This window comes from Puntigrus tetrazona, chromosome 6 (assembly GCF_018831695.1).
Source record: "Puntigrus tetrazona isolate hp1 chromosome 6, ASM1883169v1, whole genome shotgun sequence".
Classification (NCBI taxonomy): domain Eukaryota; kingdom Metazoa; phylum Chordata; class Actinopteri; order Cypriniformes; family Cyprinidae; genus Puntigrus; species Puntigrus tetrazona.
In genome coordinates, this window is record NC_056704.1 from 21,418,107 (window position 1) to 21,435,190 (window position 17,084).

Consider the following 17,084-nt stretch of genomic DNA (forward strand, 5'->3'; position numbering starts at 1 on the left):
AGCAAGGAGAGACTCGGACTCAGGGAGAGAAAGGGAAAGAACTAGAAGATCTCTATTTCTTGTCTGTAAAAAGGCAGACAAGGGCAAACCCGCTGTACTCTCAGAATGTGGGCCACCGTAGATAAACATCCCCACGTGTTTGTTTTGGGACAAAGTGTCAGTAATCACCATGGGGACTGCAGTTATCGCAGGCAGCACAGAACCCTGAGGAAAACCACACCACAGAGAGCAGGCAAAGAGCAGCACACCGCACACCCACGTCCAGAACCCAGCCCACACAGAGAGAGGAAAAAAAAGACCAGGAAAGGGAATGAATAAATACTGTAATTGGGCACTAGTTTTTTATATATATATATATATATATATATATATATATATATATATATATATATATATATATATGAAAGATCATGCAAAATGTTAGTGAAACATTTAGCAAGAAATTCTTTTGGGGTTTTACATGGACAGAAATAATCCCAACAGATGCGAATGCAAATTTTCTCACAGGATTTCAACATAATAATCAAAAAAGATTCTAATTTGAAATTAAAAGATTAGGATCCTTAATAGCACATAGTTCTTAAGAATCCCAATGGGATCAAATAGAAATCCTTTAAGAATCAAATAACATCCAACTGGATATTCCGAAATTCCTACAGGGTGTTTTGATTCGTATTGGTTCTTAGTCCCAACTGGGAATTTTATCCTGCTGGTAATCTTAATAGTCTAACAGGGTGAACTCTATGTTGTCTAATTAGAATAATTTGAATTTGGTTCCAAATTACAATTCCATATCCGATTCCCAAAGAGTACTTTAAAAAGGAAATCGGTAAACATTCTTTGACTTTTTAAATTCCAAGTGTGGGTGTGGGTAAGATACTTACTTCAGGAATGACTGAAAGTCTTCAAACACAGCTTCACATCCTGGCCATTTGCAGACGCCGTGACCGTAGAGAGGGTGACTGTGAGGAGAATGATCATCCAACGTTGATCTATATGAAGAAAAGACACATTAGTGTGATATCAAGGCGGCAAATATTTGATACACAACATATTCACGCATCATTGGACTTTCATGAGAGAGGCTAAAGAGTAATTAATCTCTATAATACTGCTTGATGTAATATTAATGGCTTATCCACTAAAATATGACAACTAATAAAGAAACCTTCCCCTTCAGCACAAAAAAACCATTGCAGCGTGTTGTTTTATTGACACTGCACTGACTCTCACATGACCACTGACTTCTACAGGAAGTGTGTGATCAGTGCAACCATGTGATCTCTGCTTTCAGCATAGTTGGAGTTGTCAGCCTATCACAGTGCATGAGCTGGCCAATCAATAGCCAATTATGGGTCTCCTCTGATGCGCAGAGAGGAATGCTTTGATCAGGGCAGCACGAGGCTCGAAGAGACAGCACGTCCTTTAGCCCTGACCACTGAACCGTGGCCCCTGCAGTCCACCTGGAGCAACAAGTGTTTCCCACAACAGGAAGCTCCCAAATCCATCTGGCCTGCTCCCGCCAAGCGCAAACAGTAAACACACCCCACCTGTTATCAATTTATCCGCTTGCACAGGGTCGTCAACAGCTCAGTGCAACACGCTTTCATATGAACTACACCACAGGCACAATAAAGCTTAGCAGCAAAGATCCACCTTTTTTTCTCTCAATTTCAACAGCGTGTTTTTTTCTGCAGAAGGGAATGTGCTGGCAATTGTTGAATTTAAAATCTAGCTGAATTAATGTGGCACAAAGGTTAGGCCTAGGCAAACTCTCAATGGCTTTAATTTTTCAAGATTTAAAAAAGACGGTTATGATATATGCATATTATAGATTTAATTTAAATAAATAGAAATAATTGATTTCGTCTGTGCAAGATAAAGCATACCAAGTTCAAGACAATGGTCTTGGATTTTCTGATGTAAAAAAACATGCATGAACATATTAGGGCAACTGTTTCCATTTTTAGTAAACCATCTTATGTTGAATATATTTCTTTTAAAGCAAGAAACATGCCATGCCACGTCTTGTTTTAATTCCAATATGACATTGGCAAAAGCTATATAAATAAGAGTTGAGTTGTGAAAAGCTTAAGGGCTTGTGATTCAGGAAACAAAGCTCATTTTGAACAATGGATGACTAAACAGTTTTAAACGACAACTCGGAGGAAGACTGACAGACACCAGGGGTTTTCTTTCTACACTGACCTCATTCATTCTGTACAAAAAACAACAAATATAAAGAGTCAAAAGCTTGTCCGTGATCTTGTCTGTCTGTTAAAGTGGGATAACTTCTCAAAGTCTTTTTTTTTTTTTTTTTTTAAATTAAGACAGCTACACAAAGATAGTCTTGTATTTAAACTTAAAATTGCTGTTTAACAAGTAAATGTGCCATCTGCTTTGCATTCAAGGTTAAAAGTAAAAAAGGACAATATATAAATAATTTAAAAAAGTCCCAACGCATCAAAAACACCACCACATGTGCATTTTTATCCTTCATCGGCTCTTACAGCAATAGCCTTAAATGCTTTCCTGTGAGGCAACGCGGCTCTGTCCTATCATCTTTCATTACATTATGGTTTAGGATCGTATTATCACGCACCGAGCAACTAAGTATCATCGTTGCAGACCTAACGAAGAAGAGAGAGGTCTGACGTCTGGAGAGCTCAGACAGGAACTGAGCACTTTGTCACAACACTATTACTCTGCCTCACGTCTTCATGTGGGGAGAAATCATCAAAGACACACTCCTCCTCGAAGTCTACTGGCAAATCCCCAGACCCCCGACTCAATCCTCTACAGTACCCAACCAAACGTCCCCTCCCAACCCCCCCAAAATGTTTTAATTATCATTTGCAGAGTTGAAGATCAATTAAAAGCGAGGTTAAGGGGCTCATTTAGGGGGGCAAATCTGATTATTTATCTCTTTAAAACAAATTGTCTGGGTTTTAATTCCCCCGAGTGTAGCATTCCTAAAGGATTCTGGGAGGAGAGTGAAGTGGGGCGACTCAAACAGGGTGACACTCTTTCCCTTCCAATTAAGAGAACAGAAAACTGTTGAAATGGAAGGCATCTGAATAGAATAGAATAAAATAAAATAAAACAAAAAATACTATAAATTAATCAAATAAAATGTATGGACCTGTTGGGCTCTGGTCAGATGGAAAACACCTCATTTCCAATCACCTCAGAAAGGTTCACACAGGTTCATGAGAGCTTTTGTCCCTTATCTGAGCACCGATGGGTCGGGTGGACTGACACGTCGAAGGCTTTTATCATATTTGGGTGTGCATGAGGTGGTTGTCTCTGTGCAGGCACCAGTGGGAGCCGGTGGAGGCTGCTAAAAGCAGGGGAGCATCGCGTCTAAACATGTACGAAGTGATTGAGTTTCTCTCTCCTTCCTTTAAGACGGAAGTGAAAAGACAGTGAATGATGCCGCTGGATGCACTTAAGGTTTTAGTTGCAGGCGTCGCAGCGACTGGCCAGATTTTATATGACACATGAAACGGCCTGCGCGGTGCTTAAGACCCCGGCGGTAAACCAATCTGAGAGAGCTAGGGCAGAGCAAGTCCATCAGCGCACAGCCGCCCGCCTGTTTCACGACAAGAGGGACTTGGGAAAACCACATCAATTAAAAGTTCATTAACGTTCGTGTGTAAAGGATAAGTCCACATTTCATTTCTTCCACTCATAACCTTGGATTCCAAGAAACTGAGCTCCTACGGATTAAAAATGGTAAAAATCAGTGTTACGTTTTCTCTGAGGCCCCGTAGGGTGTAGCGATGGAGCACGTGTTTGCTAATAAAACTACATGGATATTAATGCTACGCAGAAAATCATCAAAGCGCTAAGTTATTAGCACTGTCTCTCTAATGTGCTTTTGCATTCGTACAGTGATGCATTTCCAGCACTAATTCGTCAGTTAAGGGATAGAAAAGAGAGAGAGAGATGATCACCTGCTCCTTTTTTCTGACAGATCTGAGATACTCAGTCTACAAAATGCCTTCTTCGTGGCATGGGTTCTAAACTGCTGTCGACATCTTCTTTAATCTCTGACACAGAGCAAGAGGCAGGGAGTGAAGCAGTGAGTTTTCCAACATGCCTTTTTGAATGTTTCAAGTCTGCTATGGCAGAAAAGAGTTGTGGTGCTGTGATAGAGCACTGGTTGTTTATGCACTTTGAGGAAACGAGATGATAGACTGTTACTTTCAGGGGAGAGGGAGTAAAAGAGCTAGAGAAATAGAACAAGTTAGCATATGAGTGAGTGGATCTGTTTAATAAACCAGTGAGTTGCCTACCTAGACAGCGTACTTGTGTGATTATTCAATTAGGGGAACTTTTATGTTCTTGAGTATGATTTCAAAGCAAAAGCAAACAACAAACAATCATTCTAGTTTTAAAGATTACGACCTTTTACTCTTGAATTACGTCAAAAAATCAAAAGCTCTTAAATGAGGAATCGCTCAGCTATACGGCAATTGGGGGAATATTATACATTGCAACATGCTAACGTCAAAAATAACAATCAGCAGTGAATCAATGGCCTGTTTGCACAGTCCAAAAGAAAGAAAGAAAGCCCCACAGCATCAGTGACATCATGGCTAGTTTGAATAACCCTTGACATGTTGAGCAAACCTGTCATGAACTCCATTCTGCTCTACACTGGTAAAAAAAAAAGCAGCTACACATCTACGTGAACTCTCTTTTTACCTTCAGCTAGGGCTTGTTTTGCAGCACTAAATGTGTTTTCATTCGCATTGCTTTCATAATGACACGTTGGTTTTTGATCAGCCAAATCTGAGTCAGATGTGAAGAGAGAGAGACAAATAAATGAGCTCACAGTGCCTGGAGGCTTCTCACCAGCGGTTCAAAGATCAGGCCTGAACACATGAAAACAAGCAAATGTGTTATAAACTAAATTAATCTCTTCCTTCAAGACAGAGCAATGCAATGCTTCCTTCAAATAAATCTTTATGTGTCAGAGCTTAAAAAGAGGCTTTACAGTATTTAAGCAACACAAGCTTTGCTGTGTTGTGCAACTAGTACAATCACCTGCTCTGTATGTACGTTCTGCCGTACAAAACGCATTCATTCAGAATTAAAAGAAAAACTCTTCTGATGACAAATCTATTGCTCAAGTTTTATTTAGGATATCATAAAAAATAGAAAAAAAAAAAATCACATTCCTGCCTACACTAATAAATAAACAAAATTCCTCTAAAGTAGGCCTGTTGCCATAATAATTTAAACAAAAAACTGAAGAAGAGACTACTATTACTACTATTTTCATTACAGGAATCTAACCGTTCTAACAGTGCCATTTCTCCCAGGTGTTTAACTGGAAATCCCTGATGAACAGGACTAAGCAGACAGGCCTGGTCCTTAATGAAAATTCCAAGGTACTTAGCAGCGATAAATTAATACTCATATGCAGGAAATGCCCTGTGGGTACCTGTCCATCAGTTTGGCTTCCCTTGAAGGGATTTCCACCTTCCAACAGGTACAGTGATGCCTCAATGATGCCAAGAAGTCGATACAACTGAATATAAATCATCTCACAGCAGCCAACAGTAAAGCTGAACTTTTCTCCAGCAGTGGCTCAGTGTCTGAGCGGTCTTACCCCTCTCTCTTAAGCGAGTGGCTGATGTACTGGCCGTTGGTGGATCCATGCTGGTTGTGGTTTTTGGGGGGAATGGGGGAAGGGGACGACAGGTCCAGACCCCGGTGACCGTTATTGGGTGCGCTGTTCTCCTCCTTCACATGGCTGTTTGTCACCTCCTTCCACAGCTGCTGCAGTTCGGCTGGAATCATGCCTGCCACAAACAAATTGGATAATTAAATCAATTAACAGCTAATCTGGTTCTACTCATGGCATAATTAAATAAAAAACAAGGGCTCAGTAAACAAAAGGGGGGCATTAATTATTCCACTACAGGCTGATACGCGGCGCCTGCCCTCTCGCTCTGCCATTCTCTCTCTCTCGCTCGCTCTTTTTCCCCTACGTGCTACGCGAAGCGTGTTTGTGTACAAAAATTCCCTGGCATTCACGCACATTTCATGCTTGAAGTAAATAATTAACATACAGACAAGGCATGAAATCTGAATAATCACCATTATTCCTCTGACAAGGAAGTCAGCCAGCTCTTTCTCACACACACACACAAAACAAGACCACAAAAACATCCCGCTCCGTGAGAGAGAGAGAGGGAGAAAGTGAAAGAACGAACAAGCCCCCAGGGTAATACTCTCGAAAGCATGTTAATGTGCAAAATGCTTAAAGTTTTGCACCGCCTCCAATTGACACAGACGACTTAAACCTCATTTAACAAGTCAAGCACACTGCGGCTCATACGTCCTTTGAAAAAAGAGAGAAGATAAGTGGGAAGAAAAATTGCTTGAAGACAAGATGTTGCCTCAATTCTGTGACAAACGCACAAACACTTACACGCACACCCACATACGCGGCGTTTCATGAAGCTGACTCTACAATTCAGCGCTGCCAGGATGAGAGCTAGAAAGGAAGGGCTAACATTGAAATTAGCCCACTTGAGCGGCCACTAAATATTATGACATGATGCTGAATTCAATACTTTGGGGTTAGTGCGATTTTGTATGTTTTCGATTGAAGTCACTTGGGCTCACCTGTGCTGGATTTTTTTGGATAAACCCACCCCCCCAAAAAAACCTTTTAAAATCGTGCTACTGGGAAAATTATTAGTTACATCAGAACTTTTCTATTTCCATACATATACATACATATATACACACACACACACAAACATGCATTTAGAAAAATCCCCAAAAAGATGACTGCTGCCTTCAGCAATAGGGATTAAAAATGGAACTCTGAATGGAACGCACCCACTGTGTGACTTTATAAAGTTCTTTGTATGTTCTGTGAAATTAAACAGGAAGGGGCTGTTTAGGACGGTGGGGGATCAATCGCTTAACATCACAATTAAATCGATTTTCGAAATGAGCGAAAGCAAATGGGGAGCAATTTTTGTCTTGGTTATCTTCATTCGTCTCCTTGTTTTTCCATCTCCTCCCCCCTCGCTCTCTCATTCTCTCTCCTTCATAATAATTCTCTTTACAGATACCAGAAGTGGCCTCTTTCAAGCGCTCCGGCATAATACATTTGTGCAAGAATCGCTTAGTCTTAATTTATTCCTGTTGTGGCAAAATAACGGCGAGGTGAAGATCTCAATACGATCAGCAGAAAATATTTTTAATTTGATAAGCTACTAAAGATTTTAATTATGCCAGTAATGGAGAACAGTAAGCTAATGAGGCGGCTAAGACTCCAGAGAGAGAGACAAAGAGACAGAGCGAGAGAGACTAAAAACTGTGAAATGAGTCTGGTAGGACTGCCATAAATTCACACCAGATCGTTTGCATATAAAAGAGCCAGCGGAAATTATTGCAGGACGAATCAATAACCTTCCCACGTGCCACGTGGCATCTTCCGCTTCCTTGGGCTTTTTTGTGCCATCTTGCAGTGTTTTAACGTCCCTGTGAAACTCTGACGACGGTGTCCGAAGATATCGACTCACACGCTTTTTTGTCTTTGCTGTTGTCATTGCGAGGGAGGGAAAACTTGTCCGTGTGGATTCAAGAAGGTCACGGTGCTGGTGATTGTTTTTGGGTTTGGACATAGAGGGGAACAATCATTTTCCCCCCACTTGGAGCGCGGTGACAGTGTGCGATGTATTTTTAGCCGACGTGCTTGACAGGGCGGCCCACTCTCCCTCAATTACCCACAAGTCCAGGTGACCCCGACACCACTGTTTACTGAAACGAATCCAAGCCGGAGAGAGGAGGGGGAGCTGATGAGACGGCTAACGGAGTGGGACGAAGCTGTCTTGTTGTGTCTGACACCCCCCCATAAACCTTTTTCCTCTGCAGGTCTGTTTCTTGGTTTCCATCTGCTGTCTCTCTCTTTCCAACAGATGTATCTCTTAAAATCGTCTGCATATATCTTTGCATGACCTCTCAACCGATCACGTGGCATTATCGTCATTTAGTAGCGGATGATGGATGTGGCATTTTGCAGATAACACACAGCATTAAAACAGTTCTTTGTCCTTAAATCCGTCTTGCAAACTCCAGATCGCTTTAACGGCCCTAAAGTCATTTTTCAGCTGTGCACCTCCTCTCATTAAAAGCCAAAGATACACACTTGCGCTTTTAAAAAATGGATGTCATTGAGACGTTTGACTGATCGCCGGCGAAGCAACTCAATTTTTACCGCAGCAGGTAGCGGCGACACCCAGACAGGGGCCCCGAACTCTCGCTTCAACCTTTTCCTGTCCTTGTACCCTGGTACCCTGGTGACCGTGTTCGAGCAAGCGGAAAGTTGATTTAAGGTTCACAACCACATTAGTTGTGGCCCATCAGCAGCCCGATAAAAAATGCCGTCGTGCGCTGGGGCCACGGAAAGCGACGGCTGCGTGTTTCTCAACGACACAGCCGCCGCGCCACTGGGGGCAAACTGACACTGCTATTAGTTTATTGTTCTGTGAGGCAGAGATCTTCTCTCCCTCCTGTTAAAGGGGTTATGATCACTGGGGCCTTTGATATGCAGCCCTAAGGCCTAAAATATGTTCCTCCCTAATGCTACAGAAGCTATTAAACAGTGCCGCACTGCCAGCTGATCAATCACTGCCAGCGAGGCCGGACGAGGGGCCGGAGTCCCCTGATGGGTCCGCACGCACATTGCGCTTCATGCCTGGTCACATTCACTGCTTTCATATTAGTTGCAAATTTGTCTTGTCGGTGTCCTGTGGCCCTTGACTGGACAACTTAACTAATGTGCGGCTGGGGATGAGAATGAACTCCAGAACTAGAGGGATTCACAATGTGTGTGTAGGAGGGTACAGATTTAGATGAGAGAGGACTAATAGTGTGGAAGATGAGGAACAAACACACATCCGGCCGCAACGTCAAAAAAGTGTAAAAATGTAATTTAACTAAAGAACAAGCATTTTTTTGTTACAACTATCACAGGATCCAGAGTCACTCCTGTACTGCATTCCCACTATATTTAAATATGTTTGTTACTCTTTGCATTGTTTACATGGCACAAGATTTAATTCTACCAAATACAACTCATCTGTTTTTACTTCTTCAATATTCATCTGTTCTGTTTGTTTTCTTACTCTATTACTCAAACTGCTAAATCAACCATTTTTCCCCTTACTGGACCCAGTTTATGATTTTTATCTCCTCCAACACATTGTTATAATTCATAGCAGACTTCACTTGACCCTCTCTAAAACACAAGTCAAAAAGTCCAAAAATGATCCAATCTCGAATACAACGAACTAAAACACATTGTTTTGATTGAAGTCTCAGATGTCTGCGCTGTGCCAGAACGCTAGCTTGCATACTTGTAAACAGTCTTTTAAATCTAGTAGAAAATGACTGAATGTGCCTGGACATTAAATGTAAAGCTGTGATGCAAAAAGATTTCATTCAAACATCGAAGAAAGAGGGTCTAATAAATAAGGCCATGTCACTGGCCGGGTAATCTTCTTTAGTAGCTTGCCCAAGCGCATAATCGCCACGCACACATAAGGAGGTAACATAAGTTATCGCACCAATGCTAACTACTTAGTTAACTACTGAATATTGTAGATTACATCTTGCGAATGGAAAACTGGGCTGCTGGAGCATGAAAGAACGCAGTGGAGTGTGAAAGAAAAAAAGGTCATCAATAACTTTTAACAGTGAAGCAGAAAATGTGCAGGACACACACAAACACACACATACACTGACAAGTGTTTTAATCAGGGTATGAAATTACCCCCCATGCAACCAGCCACCGTGCCAGGCGACCTGTAAGACATCACAGGCTGACATCTGACAAGAAACAATGCTGCTTAAACACAAAGACATGCACTTGAAGAAACATACTGTATTTCAGGGTTCCTTAAATCTTACACTGGAGGTCCAATGCACTGCAGAGTTTAGCTCCAACCCTTATAAAACTCACCTACCTGTGATTTTCTAACGATCCTAAAGACACTGACTAGCATGCTCAGGTGTGTTAGATTAGGGTTAAAGCTAAACTTGGATCTCAAAAATGGATCTCGAAGGTATGTATTTGAGGATCACTGCTGTATTTGATGCTTTTGTTGAAAAAAATAAAAGTTAAAAGAATTATTTCAAATGATTTTGAATGGATGATTTTGTATACTTTTTTTGTATTCTGTTTCTTAACACATAACCACCAACAAAATTCAAGAATTTCTAAAACTATTACGGCTACCCAATCAGGTGTATCCACTATCTTGGATTAATACTAGACAAACAGGTTCTAATCCTCCGTTCACTGCCAAGCACACTTATTATGCATGCATACAATATTTTGTGTTCTGCAGTAGAAAATCAGCATGTGTCCAGTCCTGTTTTTCATTACTGGGCCTTTTATGCAATGATCATGCCATGTCTAAGGACTGCTCTGAGATGTCATTCAATCACTTGTTAGAGAAATAAAATTGTTCTTCGCCTCCTGTTTGACACTAGCCTGTGGCTTTGCATCGTAAAGCATTGCCTCACCCAGCCCCAGGGCAACGTGGGTATGTGGAGTGGCTCAGCTTTCTGAGTATGCCCTGATCAAACAATAACAAGACTGAACAAACACGGTTTGTATTTGCGTGTTACCCAAGCACCCTGTCCCCAGCCTTCATATGGCCTTATCTTGTTATGGGCTTGTTTGTCTTAGCCGGAGAGAGTACAGTCAGCTTTCGAAAGAAAGAAAACAAAACTCAAAACAAAACCGGTATGAATGCAGTCTTTGTCATTCTGTTGCTGCTCCTTAAGTAAATATGACAAGCAAAATAAAGCAATACACCTCCTGGAAAAGCACCTTTTGACTCACTGACTGCTTGTGAAGTGATTAATCTTTGACTAGTTTAGTGGGTTGAGGTTAGAAAACAATGGTGCTAGTATGTTTAGGGGCTGAAGGAGAGCCGACATAAAACAACAGAGATAAAACAAAGATATACTGTATGTATATGTGATGGAAGAGTGGAAACGTAGAAAACATTTTCTGGTTCTAAGAGGAAAAAAAGCAACAAAATCAATAATTACATTAAGCCTTTTCTCACCAAGCAAAATAATTTTCTTAATATTGCACATTTCTGCAAAATGTAAAAAAAAAAAAAAAACAAAAAAACAACAACACTAAGTGTAACACCCCCCCCCTCTTTTTTCTTTTTTTAAAGAGAACATTTATTCTGTTTCATGTATGTATTTATTCATATGACCTTTTTATCATTAAATGTCCCACACCAATAAATTTAGCAAAAAATAAATAATATATTTAAATAAATAAATAAATACAAAAACAGAACAAAACAAACTAAAAAATAAAATAAATTGATGTTGCTGTCTTGTGAATAATATATCTATTTATAAATAAATTAATCTCTAAGGAACACAAAATCCTATGTATCCACATTTTCCACACAGATTTAGCAAATAACGAATTAGAAACATAATGGGAAACATAAAAATCCATAGCAGTCAACAAGTGTGAGAACAGAAGTGATATTGAAGGTGGATGAACATTTATGTGATTCATTTTACTGCATTTTTCACGCACATTTTCTTAGCAATTTCTGTTGCTCTCGGTGTGAAAATCCTCTTAAGGGGCGATGGATGTATCTGTGCTTACCCTGAGTGAGGGTGTGCAGCGGCAGAGTCTGGTTGGGCTGAATGGACAGCAGCCCTTGTCTCTGCAGGCTGAGGAGATGCTGCTGCTGGAGCTGCTGAACCTGGAGCAGCTGCTGTTGGAACGCCAACTGCTGTGCAGACACCTGCCGAGGGAGACGGAGAGAGGATGAGAGGTCTACATATCATCCCCGCACTCACAAACAATTATGTCAACACGTGCACAAACATACTTATTCACTCAGGGCTGATAAAAACACACACACACACACACACACAAAAAGGTGCAGACAGGTACATTCCCACATTCCTGTTACCTTTTAATTAACGAGGAGTCGGGGAGGCTCATGACAAATAATGAAATGTTGTTAATCATTCCTAATAAGAGCCACAGGATTTTAATTATGGCCATTCATAACTCCACAAACAACCTGTGACTGAAAGGAGCTCCTTAATATTCAGCAGCGCGTAAGTGCAGAGCCAGGGGAGCCAACCGTTTGTCTCCTTTGTATAAATCAGGGCTGCGAAGTAACGGGGTAACCGTCCAATAAGAGGGGAGCTGAGCAGTATATTCATTATATAGTGATTCATTTTCTCATTATATTGCATATGTTCTTTTCAAGTGTATTCATTTCTGATACAGATGAAACTCCACTTTGAGTCAAGGCTATGAATTGTGAATATGAAGTGTACACATTCATGCAGAAAATAAACATGGTCAATTCTGATGTCTTCAACTGTAAAAAAAAAATTAAAAAAATAAATGCATTTATGAAAAAACATTTGTGTCATTAATTCCTGCATCGGGGGCTGGCAGAATAAATGTTAAAGCCTTAACGCATGCGATTCATTAAATCTTTTTATTTTATGCATTTATTGTATTTTACATTTAGTTTCAACAGTTTATGTAATTGAACTAGATTGAATGTATTAAAAATATATTGAACAGAACTATGCACGGGCATCATGCACTGTTTAAACCTAAGTCTAACTGATAGGGTTATGTTTTATTAATTTTTTTGCCTTTTTATTCCCAAATGTTTAAACTTTTACATGAAATATCTCTATCCTGAAATATGTAAGTAGATTATTAAGTAAGTAGTATTACGTTAGTTATTTGATCTATAATTACACAGACTTTTTACATAAGTACCAGATATGGGTATCATGCCATTAAATACTTTTAATATGACTGATTTATTTATGTGTAATGTAACATTTAATGTAAATTCATTACATTGTAATTTATTAATTATAACTCATACATTGAACAGAAAAATTTTAAGCACTCAAAAACTCATAATCACAATTTTTAAATTGTGAAATAAATATCCCACTTTCTTCATATGCACTACATCTATACTTCATACTATACTATACATCTATACTTGGTTGTCAGAGAGATTATCAGTGTTACTGTATGAAATATAATAAATATTCGGTAATTCTTTGTCCTTTGGAAGTTGCATTCAAAATCCACTTGGTTCAAAAATTGAGGAGACACATGCCCTCTCAGTGTGAATGGGCTTGACGCCCCTAGAACTATGATATGCATTGCATACCATATCATGATGGAGTTTGCATTAAATGTCTTCTTTTGGAGACAGATGCCAAAACGTAGTTTTGTGAAAAAGGAAAGTAGCATAGGATTGGGGAAATTTTGAGAGGAAGAAGGGGGAGAGTTAGTAAAAGTGGAAGGGAAATATGGAGAAAAGGGTGTTGAAAGACAGAAGAAGAGGGAGGAATGGGCGAATGAACTGCTGCGTCGTCAGAACGATAAATGGGAGGAAATTATCTAACATCCCCAATCGCCTCTCAGTCAAAACAAATGGGCGATGTGATGGAGATACGGGGCGATTGAACCCTCCCGTTGACCCCTTTCAACGCTAGCACTATTTTTTATGACCTTCTCGATGCATTATAACAACGGCTAAACATCCGCTATAATCACAGGACGTTTCCTCTGAAGGTTTCTGATATCCAGAGGTGAAACACCGGACCCCGAGGGTCACGCGTTTGTGTGTATGCGTTTGTTTGTTGGTACATTAAAGAACAAACGTGACTTTGCCAAGCTGTGCCGCACCCTCTTCCCAAACACAGGATGCTTCACTTTGTGTTTACTTCTCCAAACAGAAGGCGCACAAAAAAGGTCCCGCAGCACAGGCACGGACAGGTCAACCTTTAGACCCAGAACAGATCTGAAACAGCCTGATAAAGTGCTCGCTCTCTTTTTTTCCTCTCCCATTCATGGTCCACCCATCCTCATCTGCCTGTCACAGGTCTGTTCCTTTTTCTCTCTCTCTCCCCCCGTTTAAACCCTGATCACAAGCCTTTGGACATACAAAAGCTTTAATGTTAATGGTTTGGCGCGGTGGTAGTGCAACATATGTAAGCTGTGGAGCTCCCACAGAGAAGCCGGTTCAGTTCCAGGTCATGTCTTGATCACAGTACCCTAGTCTTTTCTTTCACCATCAGAACAATCAAAAGCAAGAAGTTCATGAAAATTCATGACAGTGATGATTATGAAATAAATTAATGCGAGACACATCATCTACCTATCATCTAGGTTTAAAACTAAATTACGCAAAATTAAAAACTACTCCAATTGAGGGATTTGACTGGATTGTGAACAAATATCTTACGTTAGCATAAAAGTCATTTCTCAGGTGGAGAAAATTGGATTTTCTTTTTATGAAACACTATAAAAACAAACTTTTCTTTATAAAAAAAATTGAATTAAGCATACTTAAATATTTATAAATGAAATAGATTGACAATTCTTATTGTTTATGGAACACTGCAGTGTGTATTATAAGTGATTTCCATGTGCATCTTGTTTTTTGTGTTTTTTTAATAAATAAATGTACTCACTCAACGAGAGATCGCAGTAATTAGCAAACAAAAAAAATCCAATCAATCCCTAAAGAACAAAAACGAGTTCCGTCCTACATTATTTCTCATTAGAGAATCCATTTCACTTAAATATATATCAAATAAAAATAAATAAATAAATAAATAAAACTTATTTAACATTTGGTAACTTTATTAATGTTTCAATCACATTAGTGCATTAGGTTTGATATTATTTTATAGCATTTCTTAGTCTAATGTTTATTTATGCCTATAACTTGATATGTATATTTAAAAATGCAATTATTAACAAGCGCTGTATTAAGTGTAGGTCTGAAAGAACATACCTGTGATACCTATTGTATGTTAATAAACTGAAACGTATTATAAAGCGTGTTCATTTTCATCCGTACATCACCCCGAAGGAGAGCCTCGTCCACTCCAGATCTTCTTCGGCGCACGAGCGTCAACCTAACGCCAGCCTAGCTTGCAAACAGGAGGTTAACTCAGAGTGGCACGCGAGAAAGGCGAGAACAGAGCAGATGACAACATGATCCAGACTGACGCTGGCAGGCCCTTTTATTGCCTCGCCTCCAATCCAAAGTTAAAAATCTTTGAAAACCTAAGAAATTTTGTTGTCTTTTAAATAAAAGAGGCACAAAGCAGCAGCGGGGGGTTATTGTTTGACCCCCGTGGGGGGAGTCGCTGCAACAATTCGTATTCCATCTTTTGATGGCTGTACGAGAGAAAGCCGAAGGAGGGGGAGAGAGGGAGCGCGCGCGAGAGAGAAAAACACGCGCAGACGGAGGAGAGCCTCTCGAGGGCTGCATCAAATTCCTGTGATCATACATAATACTCTTTAAAATGGTGTTTTTCTTCCTGTTCGTCACGTTCCATTCAGCTGATCAATTGTTTCTCCTTTTGACGGTGCCACCCTCCCTCTTTCAACCCCCCTCCCGTTCTAAAGTCCCCTTCCCCTCATCTGTCCTTCTGACACGAGAGAGGGAAAGAGAGAGTAAGAGTGACAGCTTCTGTCAGAGGCAAGAGAAACAGTCCTGTCGCATTGATTTATGGAGGCAACGCACCACAACTTGTCCAAACTGAAGCCCCCAGTTCATTAATTAGCGAGCTGGGGGACTTTGAAGTAAGCATGTGAGAGCTTGTGTGTGTGTGTGTGTGTGTTTTATAACATTCGCCTTCATTTATACGCTCTCTCTCCGGTTACAGAATGAAGCTCTCTGTGGGGAAGTTAAAAAGTGAAACTCTGATTGTCTTTGAACTGCTTTTGACCGCGCAATAATCGCTTCTTTTGTCCAGAGCATTGCCTTATCCTGCTGTCATTAGAGCAGCCAGAAACACAGCTGGTGATACAGCCTTAAAACGAAGGAAGACAGCGAAAGACAAAGAGGTACAACACTTCAGATATACCACAACTGTGCCGCACACACCCTTCAATCCGGTCATACTATGCACACACACATAAATACACATATACGTGATCCACTGTATATAGATTCTGTGCACAGATTTCTTCTAGAATCGCAAATGTTTGTTAACTTAATTTTTTGGCATATAAGATACTTTTTAGATTGATTTAATATGTTTTACTGAGACAAAATGGCACAGATTTTCCATCAAATACATAAAGAAAAATGCAGAAATTCAAAAAACTCAACTCAAAAAATGTGTTCCAACCAAGTTTGTTTCACTTAACGCAGAATGTGACAAACATATACTACTTTTCACAAAAGTTTGGGCGGGTGAGATTTTTTAGAAATACCTTTGAACAGCAAGTATGCATTACACTGATACATAAAGTCTTGATTTGACTATTTAAAAATGTGTTCTTTTGAAAAAAAAAAAAAAAAACAGAATAGCAAGAAATAGCAGCTATTTAAAATGATTTCTGAAGGTTCAGACAAGACTGATCAAATAAATGTCTAATTATTCTTGACCTATCAGATTATACCGGGCAGACAACATCACAGAAATACATCTTATTTTGCAACTGGTAAGCACGGAAAATCAGATAAAATTAGTTCTATGGCTGGTTATATTTCATATGTAGAAATAGAAGAGCCGGAAAAGGTTCTTCCTATTGTCAAAGCTCAAAATAAGATGACACTGTGGCGCTGGAATGATTTTGCTTTTGTACTTCTGCTGGTGGGAAACAGCTGCTGGATGCACTGGGGGCAGGTAATGAACACCAGGGCTGAGCGTATGTGTAAAGTAATACAGTCAGCATACCTCTTTACTCTGCTGTTTGCTGCCATGTTGCTGCTGGATGAGCTGAAGGTGGAGTTGTTCTTGCTGTTTCTTGTAGAACTCCTGGAGTTGCTGCTGCAAAGTCACACAGAGTTATAAATTAAAGATGCCTTCTCGATACTTCTATTGTGTATTATTTTACCCCCTAACATTTACATTTTGCTACAGTACAGTACACTACCTAAAATCTTGTATAATAAATATTTGTGGCATAATACAATTTAATTAATACAATTTTAAAACTAGAAATGTTTTTGTTACAAAAACACATCGATCTGCTTCATAGGACATGT

General features: G+C 39.9%; 1 protein-coding gene across 11 annotated transcripts in view; it reads right to left on the bottom strand.

The window, feature by feature from the left end:
* Positions 1–17,084, bottom strand: part of foxp1b (forkhead box P1b) — a 529,351-nt gene that overhangs the window by 22,322 nt on the left and 489,945 nt on the right. For 10 of the 11 annotated variants that reach the window (XM_043241991.1, XM_043241986.1, XM_043241985.1 and 7 more), the window contains 4 exons: positions 16,774–16,866; positions 11,681–11,822; positions 5,621–5,813; positions 885–992 (listed from right to left, as the gene is read on the bottom strand). In XM_043241991.1, the coding sequence (XP_043097926.1) occupies positions 885–992; positions 5,621–5,813; positions 11,681–11,822; positions 16,774–16,866 (536 nt within the window). The remainder of the gene's footprint in view (positions 1–884; positions 993–5,620; positions 5,814–11,680; positions 11,823–16,773; positions 16,867–17,084) is intronic. The other variant, XM_043241990.1, reaches the window with a different exon arrangement.